A 14,842-nucleotide genomic window follows, 5' to 3' on the forward strand; every position below is an offset into this window, starting at 1 on the left:
AGCTGAAGCTAAGTCTCCGTACCGCTTTATTCACCTGGCTTCTGGGGCTGCAGAGAGCTAGCATCGTGTTACTCTGGCCCCTTGTTAGGACTATCACTAAGTGATAATCTTTATTAAGCACCTATTTTGTGCCAGACACTATACATACATCACCTCCAATCCTCACCACGACCCCATAAGGTAAATATTACCACCCGCCATCTTACAGGTGAGGAAGCAATGAGAGGTTAGGGAGTGTGCGTGGGGTTAGGCAGCCAGGAAGAGGCACAGCCAGTACTGGTCCAGGGCCTTAGCATCTCTGCTTTCCACTTAGGAGCAAAACCTTGGGGACAATAGTTGGTCACCTGGTCTCTTTTTAATGATATTCAGGACAAATGAATCAAATATTTAGACTAAAAAAGAAGAAAGCAACCTTAAGACAATTAGAAGATAGTATTCCAATAATTCTGTAAAACTCTTCTGAAATAAAAAGTTTATTTTTTAAAAAAAAAAAGGGGGAAGAAAGAAATGGGATCCAAGGATGGTAATATCCCCAGGGAGCCTGGAAGAAGACGATGCAGAACGTATCTGGAGGACAGATAGAGGCGGTCCAGAATTCCCACAAAATGACAAACGTGAGGAGACGAGCCTGCGTGAAAACAAATAGACATAACAACCAGTGAAATTAGAGCCCCAGGGCTTCCAAAATATGATGAATGATTATAGGAGAGAAATAAGTTTTATATTATTAAGAATATAAAGAAATCAAAACCATAAGAAAGGAACGATTTGCTTCTTTTAAAAAAAAATCTTTAAAGAAATTCTTGGAACTTCCAGAAAAAAAGAAAAGAAAATGAGTCAAAAAACAGATGAGACACAGTCGAAGAGATGATTTTTGCACCTCAAGAAAGATCTGAAGACATTATCCAAAAGATAGCACAGGAAAAGCAAGATAGAAGTTGTGGAACAGAAGAATAGAGTACACATTCTCAGACGCTGCACAAGGCGGTAGAAGTTGGTATAATCAACTTGAAAAACAATTTGGCAAAATCTCGTAAAGTTAAAATGTGCCGGTGGATGCTGCGGGGCGTCACCGGCTCCCACCCCTCCCAACCCAGAAGCTAATTTCCATGGCTGCCGAGCTCACAGCTGAGCTCCTCCCGGCAAATTGCCTTTACTGGAGGGTGCTGCCCCGCCCAGGACAAGCACACCCACACTGCCTCCTCAGGGGCAGCCCATAGCCAACACAGGCAGACGAGGCCAAGCCTCCTTTGCCCCAATTTGGGACAACTTGAAGGATCAGCACAGCTCCACAGCTGACGCTTCTGTCTCAACTGCCTTGTGGTTTAACTTCTCTCTCTCCCCAACCCTGCTTCCTTCAATCCCTTACAGGTGTTGTTCCACAGAGCACGCCCCATGATCTTCTGCAAGCAAACCTCCAAATCTATTTCCTGGAGTGGGCAACTTCACACAATACCCTAGGGTGAAACCCACCAAATTACATCGAGCCTCTTGTACATGTTCATTGCAGCAACAGCAGAAACTTGGAAACAACAAAAATGTTCATCAACAGGAAAATGGATAAACTTGACATATTTATACAACATTTAAAAAAAAAAACTAGAAGAAATAGATGGAAAAAATTTTTTATATAATCTTGAAGTGGATAGACCTTTCAAAAGTCTATCATAAAATGTTTTTGTCACACAAAAAAATTTTAAATCAACCATGTAAAAAAATTTGTGACATAATCAAAGGGCTAATTTCCTTAATATGTAAAGAGTACCTACAAATCAATGAGTAAAAGGTCAACAACCTGATAGAAGAATGGGCAAAGGATATAAACAGAGAAAGTAACACCTCTCGACCCACATACGAAATAGAGGAAGATTGGCACGGATGTTAGCTCAGGGATAATCGTCCTCAAGCAGAAAAAAAGAAGATTGGCAACAGATGTTAGCTCAGGGCAAATCTTCCTCACACACACACAAATATGTCCTTAAACTTTCAAGTGCATATCTCTTATTTAGTCTTTTTGAACTTCCCCAACTTACCTCCCATGTGGGGCAGTGCAGCCTAGTGGAGAGAGCATGGGCTTTCGGGGAGCAGTAAGATGAGAATTGAGGGAGGGGTCTTAGGAATAGTCAGAGTTGGAAGGGCTCTTACCCTACCCCTACCTCCCACCCTCGGTGGCCCCAGCCGTTATTCTCCCCACTGCAATCTCTGAATGTACCAGGCATTTACACTGCCCGAGAGAGGCTCTGATTGGCTGGTTTGCTACCATTTAATCTGGAATGTCCTCATGGACAGAGCTCCAGGCAAGCTCCCTCCTGGCCCCTCTCATGGTGGCCCTCACTGAGGCCTCCACACTCTTCCAATTCTTTGTGATCAGGGTAGCAAGTGGCTTCATTGACAGACACAGACCAGGCCACAGTGACTTTTCATAGAAAGAACATCTTGGGCCTGGAAGCCGGTCCCCGGGGCCTCTTGCATCTGTCCATACATGCCACTCTGGAACAGCCCCCCCTGGGCCCCGCGTCAGGCTCACACTACCCCCTGGAGGCTCGGAAGGCTCCCAGCTCGCCCTCTGATCTCTCTGACAACCTCAGCTCCACATATGGGGTTTATGCAGCCCTTGGGGTGAGAGAGGCTCCCCCTGGCCTCCTCAGTTAGAAATTCCCCTCATATATCACAAGTTACTTCTCCCAGGATCCCAGCCTCCCAAGTCCTTGGGTCCTCAGTCCCAGGTCCTCATGACCCCCTCCCAAGCCACCCCACCTTCTTGGACCCTTAAAGTTCTTAAACCATGCCCCAATTTCCTCCTGAAATCATTCAGGGATCTCTGAGGGCCTTCATGCCCCACCCCACCCACATCCTGGAGCCTGGACTGGGCGGCAGAGGCCCCAGGCTCCCAGCCGTCCTGCCTCCACCCTCTCGCCTGCCTCCAGGCCTGGGGCCACGGGAAGGGGCAGGCCTGGCCGCAGGGCCCCTCCTCCCTTTGGCCCTGCCGGGAAAGGGAGGGATAAAGGAGCACCAGAGGAAGCCTGCCTGATTCTCACTAGGGCCTGTGGCCAGCATGGATCCTGGAGGGCTGGATGGCAGCGGCCGTGGCAGGGAGAGCAGCCCCCACTCCCAGCGGCCACGCAGGTAGGGGTCTTGCTCTCACGGGAACACAGGGAAGGTGGGAGAAAACACTTTGGGGTTTGGCCCGGCCATTAAAAGCCTAGTCTCTAGGAACTTGGGGTGCCTCTAGGGGAGGAGGGAGTTCCTTGCCCTCTACCCCAGCTTGGGAAGGGTCTAGGTCATCTGCCACTCCCTCATAGTCCAGAGGAGGAGACTGAGACCAGAGAGGGGAAAAAATATACCAAGGTTGCACAGCTTAGTCAGGGCCAGCTCAGGTTCTGACCATTTAGGGCAAGGATTCCTCTCTTGCCTTCTTTCTCTCCCGCCCAACTAAGGCTTCTCTGCCCGGGAGCACCAAGCAGCTCCCTGCAGGTGGGATCTGGTCACCTGTGCAGCCCGAGCGCTTAGCACCATGCTAGGTGTTCATAAGTGTTTGAATGGAAACATTTGGGTTGCACCACGACCACGAGAGTCACCCTTGTCTCAGGCACGCCGGCGCCCTCAGCCTTCCTTCCAGCAGACTTTCACGCCTTCGCGCAGATTCATATTGCCAACAGCTGGAAGAGATCAGTGTCCCAGAGAGAACTGAAGTTGGGGTGAAGAAGGGATTAACTGTGGATCTGGGGGTCTCGGTGTCAAGTGGTTTTCCCAGGCTGGGAAGAAAGGCAGCCAGGTAGCAAGAGGGAAGCGGAAAGGAAAAAAGAAAAAAGGATGGAAGGAGATTTTTAATCGTTCCTTCCTGAGCTTTGCTGCAGGGCCAGGAAGGTGGCAGCCTGGACAAAGCTTGGACCCCCGAGTTTTAAAAGCCATGGTCAGGGGGCTCACTTGGCGGGCTCCACCGCCCCACTACTGTCCGCAGTCCTACCTTCCAGCCCCCCAACAGTCCAGTCCTGATTCCCAGGCTCACTGCTCAGGGGCCACTCCTCCAGCCCCCCGGGCACCCAGCCCCTGTTGCTGCCTCCCCAGGACTGGGTCACCTGTGACTTCTGGCTGCTCTGTCCCCATCCCTTGGCCTCAGAACTTGGCCTGAGAAATCCCCCACATCCGGCAGCCCTCACCCCTGACAAGTCAATCTTGGTTAACTAGAGATCCATTGGGCTGAGTGGGGACACCTGGGCTATCGTCCCAGCTCTTATTGCCAGTCCCTGGCCAATTACTTGAGCTTTCTGAGCTTCAGACTTTGAAAACCAAAAAGGACTCCTGACTTCTAAGGCTTGTTTTGAGGATTAAATGAAATAATTTGACATTTCCCCAAACAAAATGTTTCATGGATGTGTCAAGAGTGTATGGGTGGGGGGGCCTAGAAACAGCAGAAACGAGTTGAAACAAGGCTGGGTTAAACAGGCTCCCCTGTAGGACTTATCAGAGACTTTAGTGTGTTCATGGACAATAAGCAATACACAACATGACTCTAAGAAAATGCAGAAGGAAGAGCTCTCAAATCGATTTGGTTGCAAAGCTCCTAGCCCCTTTCCTTGTGGCTCATCTCATGGGCTGAGAGCCCCCTGGACCCGTCAGAGAGCTTTGTCACGGGACCTCTCAGCTTGTGAAGGAGCTAGCATGGTGGCCTCTCGAGGCAGTCCTGGAGGTCAGCCTCACTGCTGGTCTTTTGGGAAAGGCGAAGCTCTCCCAGCGCATCCCTCCTCCCAGAGGCTTCCCATTGGTGGACGGGGCACAGGGGCCCTTCAGGCCCTTCCTCTGAGGGCTACTGGTCCTCCCCTAGGAGATGAGTGGCTCCTCCCCTCAGGCTCACCCAGCCCTTCCAGGGCGGCTCTTGTCTCCACCCCCCTCCCCCCATGCTCCCCAACTTTGCTGTCATGCGCTCATCTGGTCCCTCCTCTTGTCTACTCCCCACACCAGGCCAGACAGCTAACATTTTTACATGTAAATCGCCTAACAAACATTTTGAAGAACCATGTATCCCCCTCCACGCTCAATCATCTCATGTTTTTTGTCATAAACGTAAATAGTTGCAAAGTTTATAATTTCTAATGTATTATAAATAGTTCCAATTTAAAATAAGATGATTACATCACTTTTTTTTTTTAATTCCAAAAGAGATTTTTAAAAGATGTTTTTAAAGGGACGTTCCGTCACTCAATCAAATACTTTTCACTGTTTCTGACTCCTTCTTCTCTAAGGCTGGCACGTCGGGCAGGCTTTTGAGGGATGTGTTCAGAGCCCTCAGCCCACGAGAACTGGCCGTCAGTGTTCCTGTGGCGGGTTCTCCACTTCCCCAAGCCGGGCGGGGAGAAGCATCACAGGGCGTCGTGGGGTCGTGGGCTGGGGCTCGGCGCAGAACCTCAACCTGAGTGGTCCTGGCTGCTTGCTTCGGTCCTGCCGACAAACTCCCAGCAGCAGCTGACCAGAAGCAGCGGTGGACAGCGTGGATTTAAATAAGGACATTACCCTTTTCGTGTATCCAGTGGCATCTAAATATCAGAGACTGTTAACATTTAATGTCATCCATTTAAAAAATAGATAAACAGGCTCTTACCATTTTACATAACTCCTTTTTCTCCTTGAATGCCTATGCTATTCCACTTCCCCTACGGAATTTTATCTTAACACAAACGTTTTTATTCTCAGAAGTCTTTTCCTGATCACAATAGTATATGTTCCTGCAACAAAATTATTTGTAAAACAGAAATTTAATTTCTTTCGAGACTTAGTTATTAGTAGTACTCAATTGATCAAAACAACTTAAATATATCATACCCTTTAACAGTTAATTACTAAATAACAAAAAATTTTCTTTAGAAAACTTCCTCCTGAGGTAGACGGCACTGTTGCTTCTCCCCACCCCCCCACCCCCAAAAAAGCACTCACGTATCTGTGGATAAATATTACTTATTGCTAGAATAAGACAGGGTTCAACATCAATCTCTATTTTTAATTTTTATAAATGGAAGCACTGAGAAATCTTGATCACAGAAATAAGTGGATGGAAATGAAAGGTGATTTATTATAGTAGGGGCACTCAATTATCTGAATTGCCTCTGAATTAAATGCCAAAAATTACAAAGTGGCCTATCCTCAAAAATTACTGTTGAATGATCTTACGTTACGCCCCTGGTCCTCTCAACAGCTTCCGCAAAAATAACGACAATAACCACAACTGCTATTATTATTATAATAAGCGTATTATTATATAATATAATCATTGTCATAATGATTATTACTACAAGCACCCGCTCCAAGGCCTTGCCTGGCCACCCTGTCTAAAGTAGGGCCCCACGCTGCCAGCGTTGATTTGTCAGACCGTTTTCGTGGTCTGCATTTGTCCTGGTTACTTGTGCCCATGTTTTAGGTCCTGGACTGGGGGAGGCCAGTAAGGCAAATTGTGTAGGGTTGAATCCTGTCTTTATTTAAAAGTTCAATATTTTGTTCATGGTGAATTTTTTTTTGCATTAATTTTGATCTTTAAAAAAATTGCTCTAAAATATTATTTCTTGCTACTGAGGTTTTTTTGGCATCCCCTGACATTTTGTATCCGAGGTGAGGGCCTCCCTTGCCTCCCCGTCGTCCTGGCCCTGGTTTCTTGGTTCTCTGCTCCATCACCTCATCGGGGGCTCTGTAGGCAGCTTCCATATCATGCAGGGGCTCCCTATGTTGTTGTGAATGAAGGACCCATGTGACCGTCAATCTGGCACCTTCACCAACAAGGTCGGGGGCCTGGCACCCATCTTTCCCTCCCTCTGCCTGCTTCTCTGCCAGGGCCTCACTCTCAGACATTCTCTGGGGGATGGAACTCTCCATGCGGACCCTCAGCTTGGGCTGGCAGTCTGTTCTTGTGGGACTAGAATCCGGGCTCTGTCCTGGTCCCTGCTGCCCTGGCCGCTGCAGGTGTGCGTTCATTCCCCCTCCAGGTAAGGAAGCACAGGACGAGGGCAGAGGTCCTCTCTACCCTGTACCTGACCCAGAGCCAGGACACGTAGTAGGTTCTCAATGAGCGTTTGCCCACCGCCTCCTCCCACCCTTTCCACCTCACACCCTGACCGTCACAAGGCCAAGTAAAGGGGAGGAGCAGAACAGCTCATATTTACTGAGGGCTTTCTATGTGCCAGGAACTTGACACACACTGTCTCATTTACATTTGACCCGTGATGTAGGTACTAATCTTATCCCCATTTTACAAACGAAGACACGGAGGCATGGAAAGGTTGTCCAAGCTCGCACAACCAACAGGTCATGCTACCGGGTAGAACTGGCTTTACATTTTGTGGGACCCACTGCAAAATGAAAATCAGGGCCCCTTGGTCAAAAATTTAGTAATTTCAAGACGGCAACAGCAGAGCATTAAAAGCAAGTGTGGGACCCTGGTGTGACTACTCAGATCCACACCCAAGAACCCAGCCCTGGTACCAGAATTTAAACCCGGAATTCTGACTCCAGAACCCACAAGATTCTGGGCTTGGAGGAAGTAATAGTCATCGCTGTGATTTACCGAGCACCGGCTTTGTGCATTGTGCAGAATCTTAAACCCTCGCAACAAGCCTGAGGTAGCAATGAGGCATCGTCACCCTCATCCTTAATGGTGAGGAAACCAAGCTTTAGGGAAGCTGAGTTCCCCACCCGGGGCTCCTCAGCGGGGCCGGGATTTGAACACAGGACCAGCTCCAGAGCCTGTGTCCTGATATCACAGCCTCTCTCTAGAAGGGTCACAAAGGCAGGAACCAAAGCCGGGCCGAGTATGACTCCCACCGTCTCTTAGGCACTTTGCGCGAGGGGCCTGTGGCTGGGGGCCGAGCTGCCGCTTTGCTCAGGCTGGGAAGGCGCCCCAGGTCTGCAGATACTTCCAGCGAGGCTTCTGCTTCCACGGAGATGGATGCAGGTGAGCACCTCTTCTCCTCGAACGGGGAGTGGGGTGGGGGACGCAGAAGGAATCAGCCCCTCAGGGACCACGCCTCTTCCCAGAGCCTCAACTCCCCTCGCAGCTCCAAGTTCTAGGCTGAGCTAGCTCTGAGCCCTGGAGGGGCTATCGCTGTCTCCTCACCCTTCTCCTCCCCACTACAGCTATCAGCATCCACAGCAGCCCCCCAGCCATCTGGAGTGGGGCCGCCGCCATTCAGAGCCACACGTCACCCTGCCAGGACCCTGGCTGGGGCTGACCCGCAGGGGCTCCGAGCCCACCTACCTGCCCTCTGTGGCTGTGGGTTGGGGCTGGGCCAGTGCCTGCGGGGACACGGAGCCTGGCCTGGAGGGGATGGCCAGCAAGGCCGTGGAGTTTGGTGCCAGTTCCTGGAAGTCCCTGTCACCATCATGTGAGTCGTCTGGGGCACTGCAGGTGGGCACAAGTGGGACCTGACATCAGGGTTCCTGCTCTGGCTCAGAGCAAGTTTGATGTTCCCTCCTCCCTTCTCCCTCCTCAAGATTGCCAGCTAGAGGGAAGTTTCCTCCTGGCTGCATTGCTCTCTCTATCTAGAAGCAGAATGCCAGGGTGCCTGTGGAACCAAACCACCTAGTTTCAAATGCCAGCTCCACTAGTTAGTAGCTGTGTGATTTTGGACAAGTCGCTTAACCTCTCTGGGCCTCAGTGTCCTCATCTGAAAAGGACACTGATAATAGTACCTGCTGCACAGGGTCGTGTGAGGGTGGGATGAGTTCATACATGTGATGTGCTTAGCACAGTACCTGGTGCAGAGTAAATACTAAGTGTCAGTGGTTATTTTTTAAATTATTGCTCTAATGCAGTGCTGTCCGATAAAACTTTGCCACATATGTAGTTTTTGTAACAGCTTTATTGATATATACTTCACAAACCAAAAAATTCACCAATTTACGATGTACAATTCAATGTGACACAGTATATTATATTCAGAGTTGTGCAAACATTACCACTATCTAATTTTAGAAGATTTTCATCAGCTCAAAAAGAAACCCATTGGCAGTCAGCCTCCATCCACTGCCCTTCCCAGCCACTGGCAACCATCGGTCTCCTGTCTCTATGGATTTGCCTATTCTGGACATTTCATACAAGTGGAATCAAGCAATGCATGGCCTTTTGTGGCTGGGGACCACAGAGTCCTCATAATATCTTCTCGGTTCATCCATGTTGTAGCATGGAGCGGTACTTCATTCCTTTTTATGGCCAAATAATATTCTACTGTATGTATAGCATACGTACACAACACCTTTTGTTTCATTCATCTGTTGATGGGCATTTGGGTTGTTTTCACTTTGGGGCTGTTATGAATAATATTGCTATGAGCATTTATGTACAAATTTTTGTGTGGGCACATATTTTCATTTCTCTTGGGCACATACCTAGGAGAGTGGAATTGCTGGATCGTGTGTTAACTCTATGTTTAACATTTTGTAGAAGTGCCTAAATGTTTTTACACCATTTTACAATTCACATAGGTAATTTAAAATTTTCTAGTAGCCACACTAAAAAAAGTAAGAAGCAACAGGTGAAATTAATTTTAATAGTGTATTTTATTTAACCCAATGTATCAAAAATTATCTATCCAGTATTATCATTCCAACATGTAAGCAATGTAAAAAGTTATTGATGAAATATTTTAGAGTCCTTTTTGGTACTAAGCTTCAAAATCTCGTGAGCATTTTACGCTTACAGCACATCTCAGTTCGGACTAGCTCCATTTCAGGTGCTCGGCTGCCACATGTGGCGAGTGGCTGCCGTGTTGGACAGCGCAGTTCTAAATAGTTGTGTTAGAAACTTATAATTCTGCCTGGACTCTGAGCTCTTTGGGGGTAGGACTTTGTGCACCCATGGGGCCTTGTGTGCCATAGATGCTCGGTAGATGCTGCCTGAATGAGTAAATGAGTGAATGGATCCAGTTTTCTCTGATAGCTGCTGACGGTGATCACAGCTACTCCCTGAAGCCTCAGCCTAAGTCAGACCCTATCCAGGAGCTCGTGGCCCCACTTCAGAGCCTGGACCTTGAGGGGCAGCAGGTAACGAGGGAGGGCGAGTGGCAGAGGATGACATGCTGGACCTCTGGGATGCCCCGACTTGCTGGAGGAGGACTCTGTGGTCCCCAGGGCTGTATTTGGGGTGGCAGCGTGTTGGGGGGAGATTTGCTCTGACCATACCCCTGGCTGCAGAGGGAGCAGGACAGTCGGGATGTTGTGTGTGGCATCTGCATGGACAAGGTGTGGGACAAGCCAGAGGCTGAGAGGATCTTCGGCATCCTGCCCAACTGCACCCACGCCCACTGCCTAGGCTGCCTGCGCACCTGGCGGAAGAGCCGACAGGACTTCCCGCTGGATGTCATCAAGTCAGTGCCAGGGAGGGGCCAGCAGGGAGGGAAGGAGATGGCCCGGGGGGCTTGGAGGCCGGCCTGTGGGCTTGTGACTGTTCTTCTCTTGCTTCCTGCCCTACCGCACCTTGCAGGGCCTGTCCCCAGTGCCGCGTCCACTCCAGCTACATCATCCCCCACAAATTCTGGGTGAGCAAAGGGGCTGAGAAGGAACAACTCATCAGGAACTTCAAGGCTCGGACCAGGTGAAGATAGCAGGGGGAACGTGATTTGGGGCTAGGAAGGAGGGGAAGACGGCCCCTCATCCATTCTGGCTCAGCCACGGTTCCCAGCCTGGGATCCCCCAAATCCTGGAAATTCAGAGTGATGGAGATGGCAGGCAAGGGTGTGAACTGTTTCCACTATTGCAGAAAGCCCAGTAAATAATGGCGAGTGACTGAGACAGCCGCTGAAGAGCAAGGCCCAGCTTCTCCTCTAGCCTCGCTCGGGATCCATGCCGGCAACTCAGCCTCGCTCAGGGCAAGGAGAAGCTCTGCTTGGCTTTTATTTATTTTTTAAGCAGGAAAGTAAATTGACACGAATACGTGTTGGTTGCTTAGGTCATCTTTGAAAACCTGAGGTCTCTGGGGCTGGCCTGGTGGCACAGTGGTTAAGGTCACACATTCTGCTTCTTGGCGGCCCGGGGTTCACCAGTTCGGATCCCGGGTGTGGACATGGCACCGCTTGGCAAGCCATGCTGTGGTAGGCATCCCACATATAAAGTAGAGGAAGATGGGCAGGGATGTTAGCTCAGGGCCAGTCTTCCTCAGCAAAAAGAGGAGGATTGGCAGTAGTTAGCTCAGGGCTAATCTTCCTCAAAAAAAAAAAAAAAAAGAAAATATGAGGTCTCTGAGAGGGAGACTAAAAGTCAGCCTTGGGAGACAGGGAAAAGTTGGCTGCGTTTTAATCTCTCGGGGAGGGTAGGCATTGATGCAAAATCTGGAATTAGCTATAATTCCAGGTTCTTAATTCCACTCTCCCAAAGGGTTTATTACACTTGAAATATGCAAAGTATCTTTGGATAAAGGGTGGGATAAAGGGGGTCTTGTCTCTACCTGTGAGACGTTCAACCTTGTTGGGAAGACACCTGGGTTTGCCTGTAAACTGTAATTGCTGCATCAACAAGGTCACTGAGAAAAAACTTGGGTGAGTCTCTCAGATGGGGTAGTATTTGAGCCGGGTGCCGGGAGAGGCGTAGGGGCTCCTCGGGAGGAGAAGGTGAGAGCACCCCAGGCAGAGAGCGGTCGAAGTGGGGAATCCTGGCTGCGGGGACGCCAGAGGGGCGCACCCAGGCCCAGGGAGGACGGGAGACGGTGCAGATAGGGTTCGTTATGTATGACAGACTTGGCGCCTCGTAACCTGCATGAAGCGGGGACACTTCCTGTCCTCACGCCGTGGAAGAAGAAACTGAGGCATGGTCTGCATGACTTAAGTAAGGAAGTGGGGTGTGAACCCAGGTGTGCTGACTCATAGCGGGACACGTAGGAGTGGTAGGGAGGATACTGACTCGAGAGGAAAAGGGCCAGACCTGGGTGGCCAAACGACCGTGAGGTTGAAAGGAAAATTTAAGATGACTAACGTTTCCAGCAGAGGTGGCCACGGGACTGATACCTCACATGAGACCCGGGGGAGGGAAGCTGGTGGGAATTTGGACAGGTCGAGGGTGGGCTTTTTGCCGGTTATCCGGATGGAGGGGTCCTGACTCTACGTTCGGTCAAATGGGAGGAGGAGGGAGAGGAAGAGCTAGTCGTTTAGAGGGAGCCCCAGGCTTCCGGCTTGGGCTGTCCCTGGGGTCCTGCATTCACACTGGGGCTGCGGGAAGTGGGGAAGACTCAAGTGTGCTGGAGTCTAGCAGTGATAATGCAGGACAAAGGCTACAGACATGCGCGCTATCCTTTTTTCCTTCTCATCTGCCTTTCTCTGTCATCTCTCCTTCTTTGAGGAGAATGCTGGTCCTCCTCAAGTGGATCACGAGTTGCCCACAAACCCCTCCTGTATTTGACCTTTCATGGAGTGAAATTTGAAATCTCAGAAGTGGGAAGCTTCTTAATCAATTTCATTAACGAGCAATTACCAGCTCATAAGGCCACCCCTCAGACCAGGACATTGTCCTAACTTGGTTTCGGAGACACATTTTAGGGTTATCTGCTACCCTCCTCTCCTTTGGGTAGCATTATTGAAACTTAGTTCAGCGAAGGAAAAGACATTCCCGGGATTACAGCTGGCCCAAACAGAGACTGTGGGAATTAGAGAAAGGCATCCCTTAAGACACTTGACTGCCATCTGCAGGAAAGTAGTTGTAATAAATGTAAAATCTATCCTGTGACGCTTGTGGTGGTGCCTTTGTGCTGTGTACAACCTACCCAACCTTATGTGTCAGCCTTGAGTGCCCCTACCTCCTGGGGCAGCAGGGCTTGAAGGCGATGATCCTCTCTCCTTCTGCCGTCTCACAGCCAGATCCACTGCCGGTTCTTTGTGCGGGGGAACGGCCGCTGCCCCTTCAAGTCTGACTGCATTTACCTGCACCAGCTCCCAGATAATGCCTCGACATCTGACCCTCCCTGGCCTGAGAGTATGCAGCTGGCCTCTGGGAGTGAGGTGGTAACAGCAGGGACATGGGGCAGGGGAGGCTAATGGTCATGGTTTATAATAAGTGTGACAAATGTCTGATGTCTAGAATGTTAATGGTGACTGCTTAGATGTGGCACCTTTGTGCTATGTACAACCTGCCCAACCTTATGTTCAGCCTTGATTCTCAGGGCAACTGGGGTTGAAGCTGATGGGTTTTCACTGATTTCTTTCTCTACTCCCAGGTGCTGGGCACAACAGCGTTCCTAAGGGGCGCCGAGCCAGAGGACGAAGTGTTCTTCACCAACTGTGCCCTGGCCATGGCCTTCTGGGGTTCAGAACTCTTACTGGATCCTAACAGTTCTTACCATGGCCTCCTGTAACCAGGACCAGTGTGGGGGGACAGGGCTGAGGGGCAAGGGTTGCTTGGTGGTAGGTCTTTTCCCTTTGGGGCTTGGTGGGGGATGAAAGAAGTAAGCCACTCCCCCCCATGACCTGCAGCAGTGACACAGCTGGGGATGTGGGGAGGGGTGAGGCTCTTGGGAAAGAGGAAGAGTTCTCACCCTCTTCAGGGACTTGGTTTTTAACTTTGCTCTTTTGTAGAAGGATTCTGAAAGAAAACCAATAAAATGCACTCAAGCCGTCACCGCTGGTGTTTGAAGAGCGTCTGTTCATAGCCCAGGGGCCCCACCCGCACCCCCACCAAGGGGGGCTTCTGCTTTCAATCTGAGGCACTCAGCCTCTGGAAAACCTCACTTTACACTCACAGGGAATGAGAACGGAAAGGGCAAATAACATCTTAGCATTGTGAAAATAGTAATGACGTCACGGATCCCATGACTGGGTCTCGAGGATCCCCCAGGGCTCTTCAAGCACCTTAGAACTTCCCTCCCTGCACTCCTTCCCACTAGCTGGAATGCAGACTTGGTGGGCGTGAGCCAGAGCCACTACAGGGTGCAGCGGGTGGTTGAGGATAGGCAGGGCACTGAAGGCTGTCTAGCATTCTCGGCCCTGCCCGTTACTTGTCAGGGCCTCCCAAGCCCCCCCCCCCCCCCCCCCCCCACCCCCGCTCCCAATGCCAACACTTGGTCATTTGAACACAAAAAACATCCATGAATTTGGAATTGCTAACCTGAGATAGAGGTGCCGGGCAGAAACTTCTTTCCTGTTATTTTGGCCTTTGCAAAGCAGGCACTATCTAAGAAACACTCCTTAGTCTTTCCCAACAGCTCCTTCGAAATCATTTTTGAGAAAATAAAGATTCTGGCTCCATGGAAATCAGATGTAGCTTAAACAGCTCCTATGGCTTCCCGTACTGTTCAGGGTGACAGACAAAGCCCTCCCTATGGCCTCAAGGCCTCACAAGACGCCCAGGTACCTCTGATCTCTCCTACTGCTCCCTGCTCCTCAGTAAGTGCATTCTGCTCCAGCCACGCTTCTGCCCAGGGCTTTTGCATTTGCTGTTCCCTCGGTCTGAAATGGTCTCTTCACACACCTCGACCGGCCTTGTGCCCTCATTTCCTTCAGGTTCATCTTGCTTGAACACCTATTTAAAATTGCGTCACTCTATCTCCCTTCCCTGCTAAGTTCTTCTTGAAAGCACTCATCATAATCAAACCTTCTATAGTCTGCTTATACAGTTGTCTGTCTCCCCAGTTGAGTGTCAGCAACAATGTCCCCTGTTGTTTCCCCATATTCCCAGCCCTAGGTGCTCAGTAAAGATTTCTTGAAGGAATGGATATGTTTGTGGCAGCAGAGCTGGGAGGATGGGTTTTACAAGCTGGCACCCAAAGTAGGATTTACGAGGTGCTGTGGGGCTCTTTTCCCCTCTCCCTTTATTCCTATCCTCTGCAGGGATCCCTCGCTTTGCTGGAAGACTGCCTCCTCCGGCAGATTTCCTTAAACTG

At 50.0% G+C, this 14,842-nt stretch overlaps 1 protein-coding gene across 2 annotated transcripts; it reads left to right on the forward strand.

Annotated features, from left to right (window-relative positions):
- The first annotated feature begins 2,994 nt into the window (after positions 1–2,994).
- LOC102150369 (E3 ubiquitin-protein ligase makorin-1) lies at positions 2,995–13,581 on the forward strand. Of its 2 annotated transcripts, none has more exons than XM_070244468.1 (8): positions 2,995–3,126; positions 7,817–7,936; positions 8,119–8,389; positions 9,907–10,023; positions 10,174–10,346; positions 10,463–10,573; positions 12,821–12,965; positions 13,181–13,581. In XM_070244468.1, exons 1-8 carry the CDS (start codon positions 3,056–3,058, stop codon positions 13,316–13,318), a joined length of 1,146 nt encoding a protein of 381 aa, XP_070100569.1. In that variant the 5' UTR covers positions 2,995–3,055; the 3' UTR covers positions 13,319–13,581. The 2 variants fall into 2 exon arrangements, with proteins under 2 accessions (XP_070100569.1, XP_005603898.2); XM_005603841.4 differs by having other exon boundaries at positions 8,119–8,366; positions 9,920–10,023.
- Positions 13,582–14,842: the final 1,261 nt, after the last annotated feature.

The sequence above is a fragment of the Equus caballus genome, chromosome 20, assembly GCF_041296265.1.
Source record: "Equus caballus isolate H_3958 breed thoroughbred chromosome 20, TB-T2T, whole genome shotgun sequence".
In the NCBI taxonomy this organism is placed as follows: domain Eukaryota; kingdom Metazoa; phylum Chordata; class Mammalia; order Perissodactyla; family Equidae; genus Equus; species Equus caballus.

What these genes read in the sequence shown, in the direction of transcription:
- LOC102150369 (XM_070244468.1), top strand. Translation starts at nt 3,056, where the DNA reads ATGGATCCTGGAGGGCTGGATGGCAGCGGCCGTGGCAGGGAGAGCAGC. An exon ending in CACTCCCAGCGGCCACGCAG is followed by an intron (nt 3,127 to 7,816) that starts GTAGGGGTCTTG and finishes ACCGTCTCTTAG; the next exon opens with GCACTTTGCGCGAGGGGCCT. An exon ending in TTCCACGGAGATGGATGCAG is followed by an intron (nt 7,937 to 8,118) that starts GTGAGCACCTCT and finishes TCCCCACTACAG; the next exon opens with CTATCAGCATCCACAGCAGC.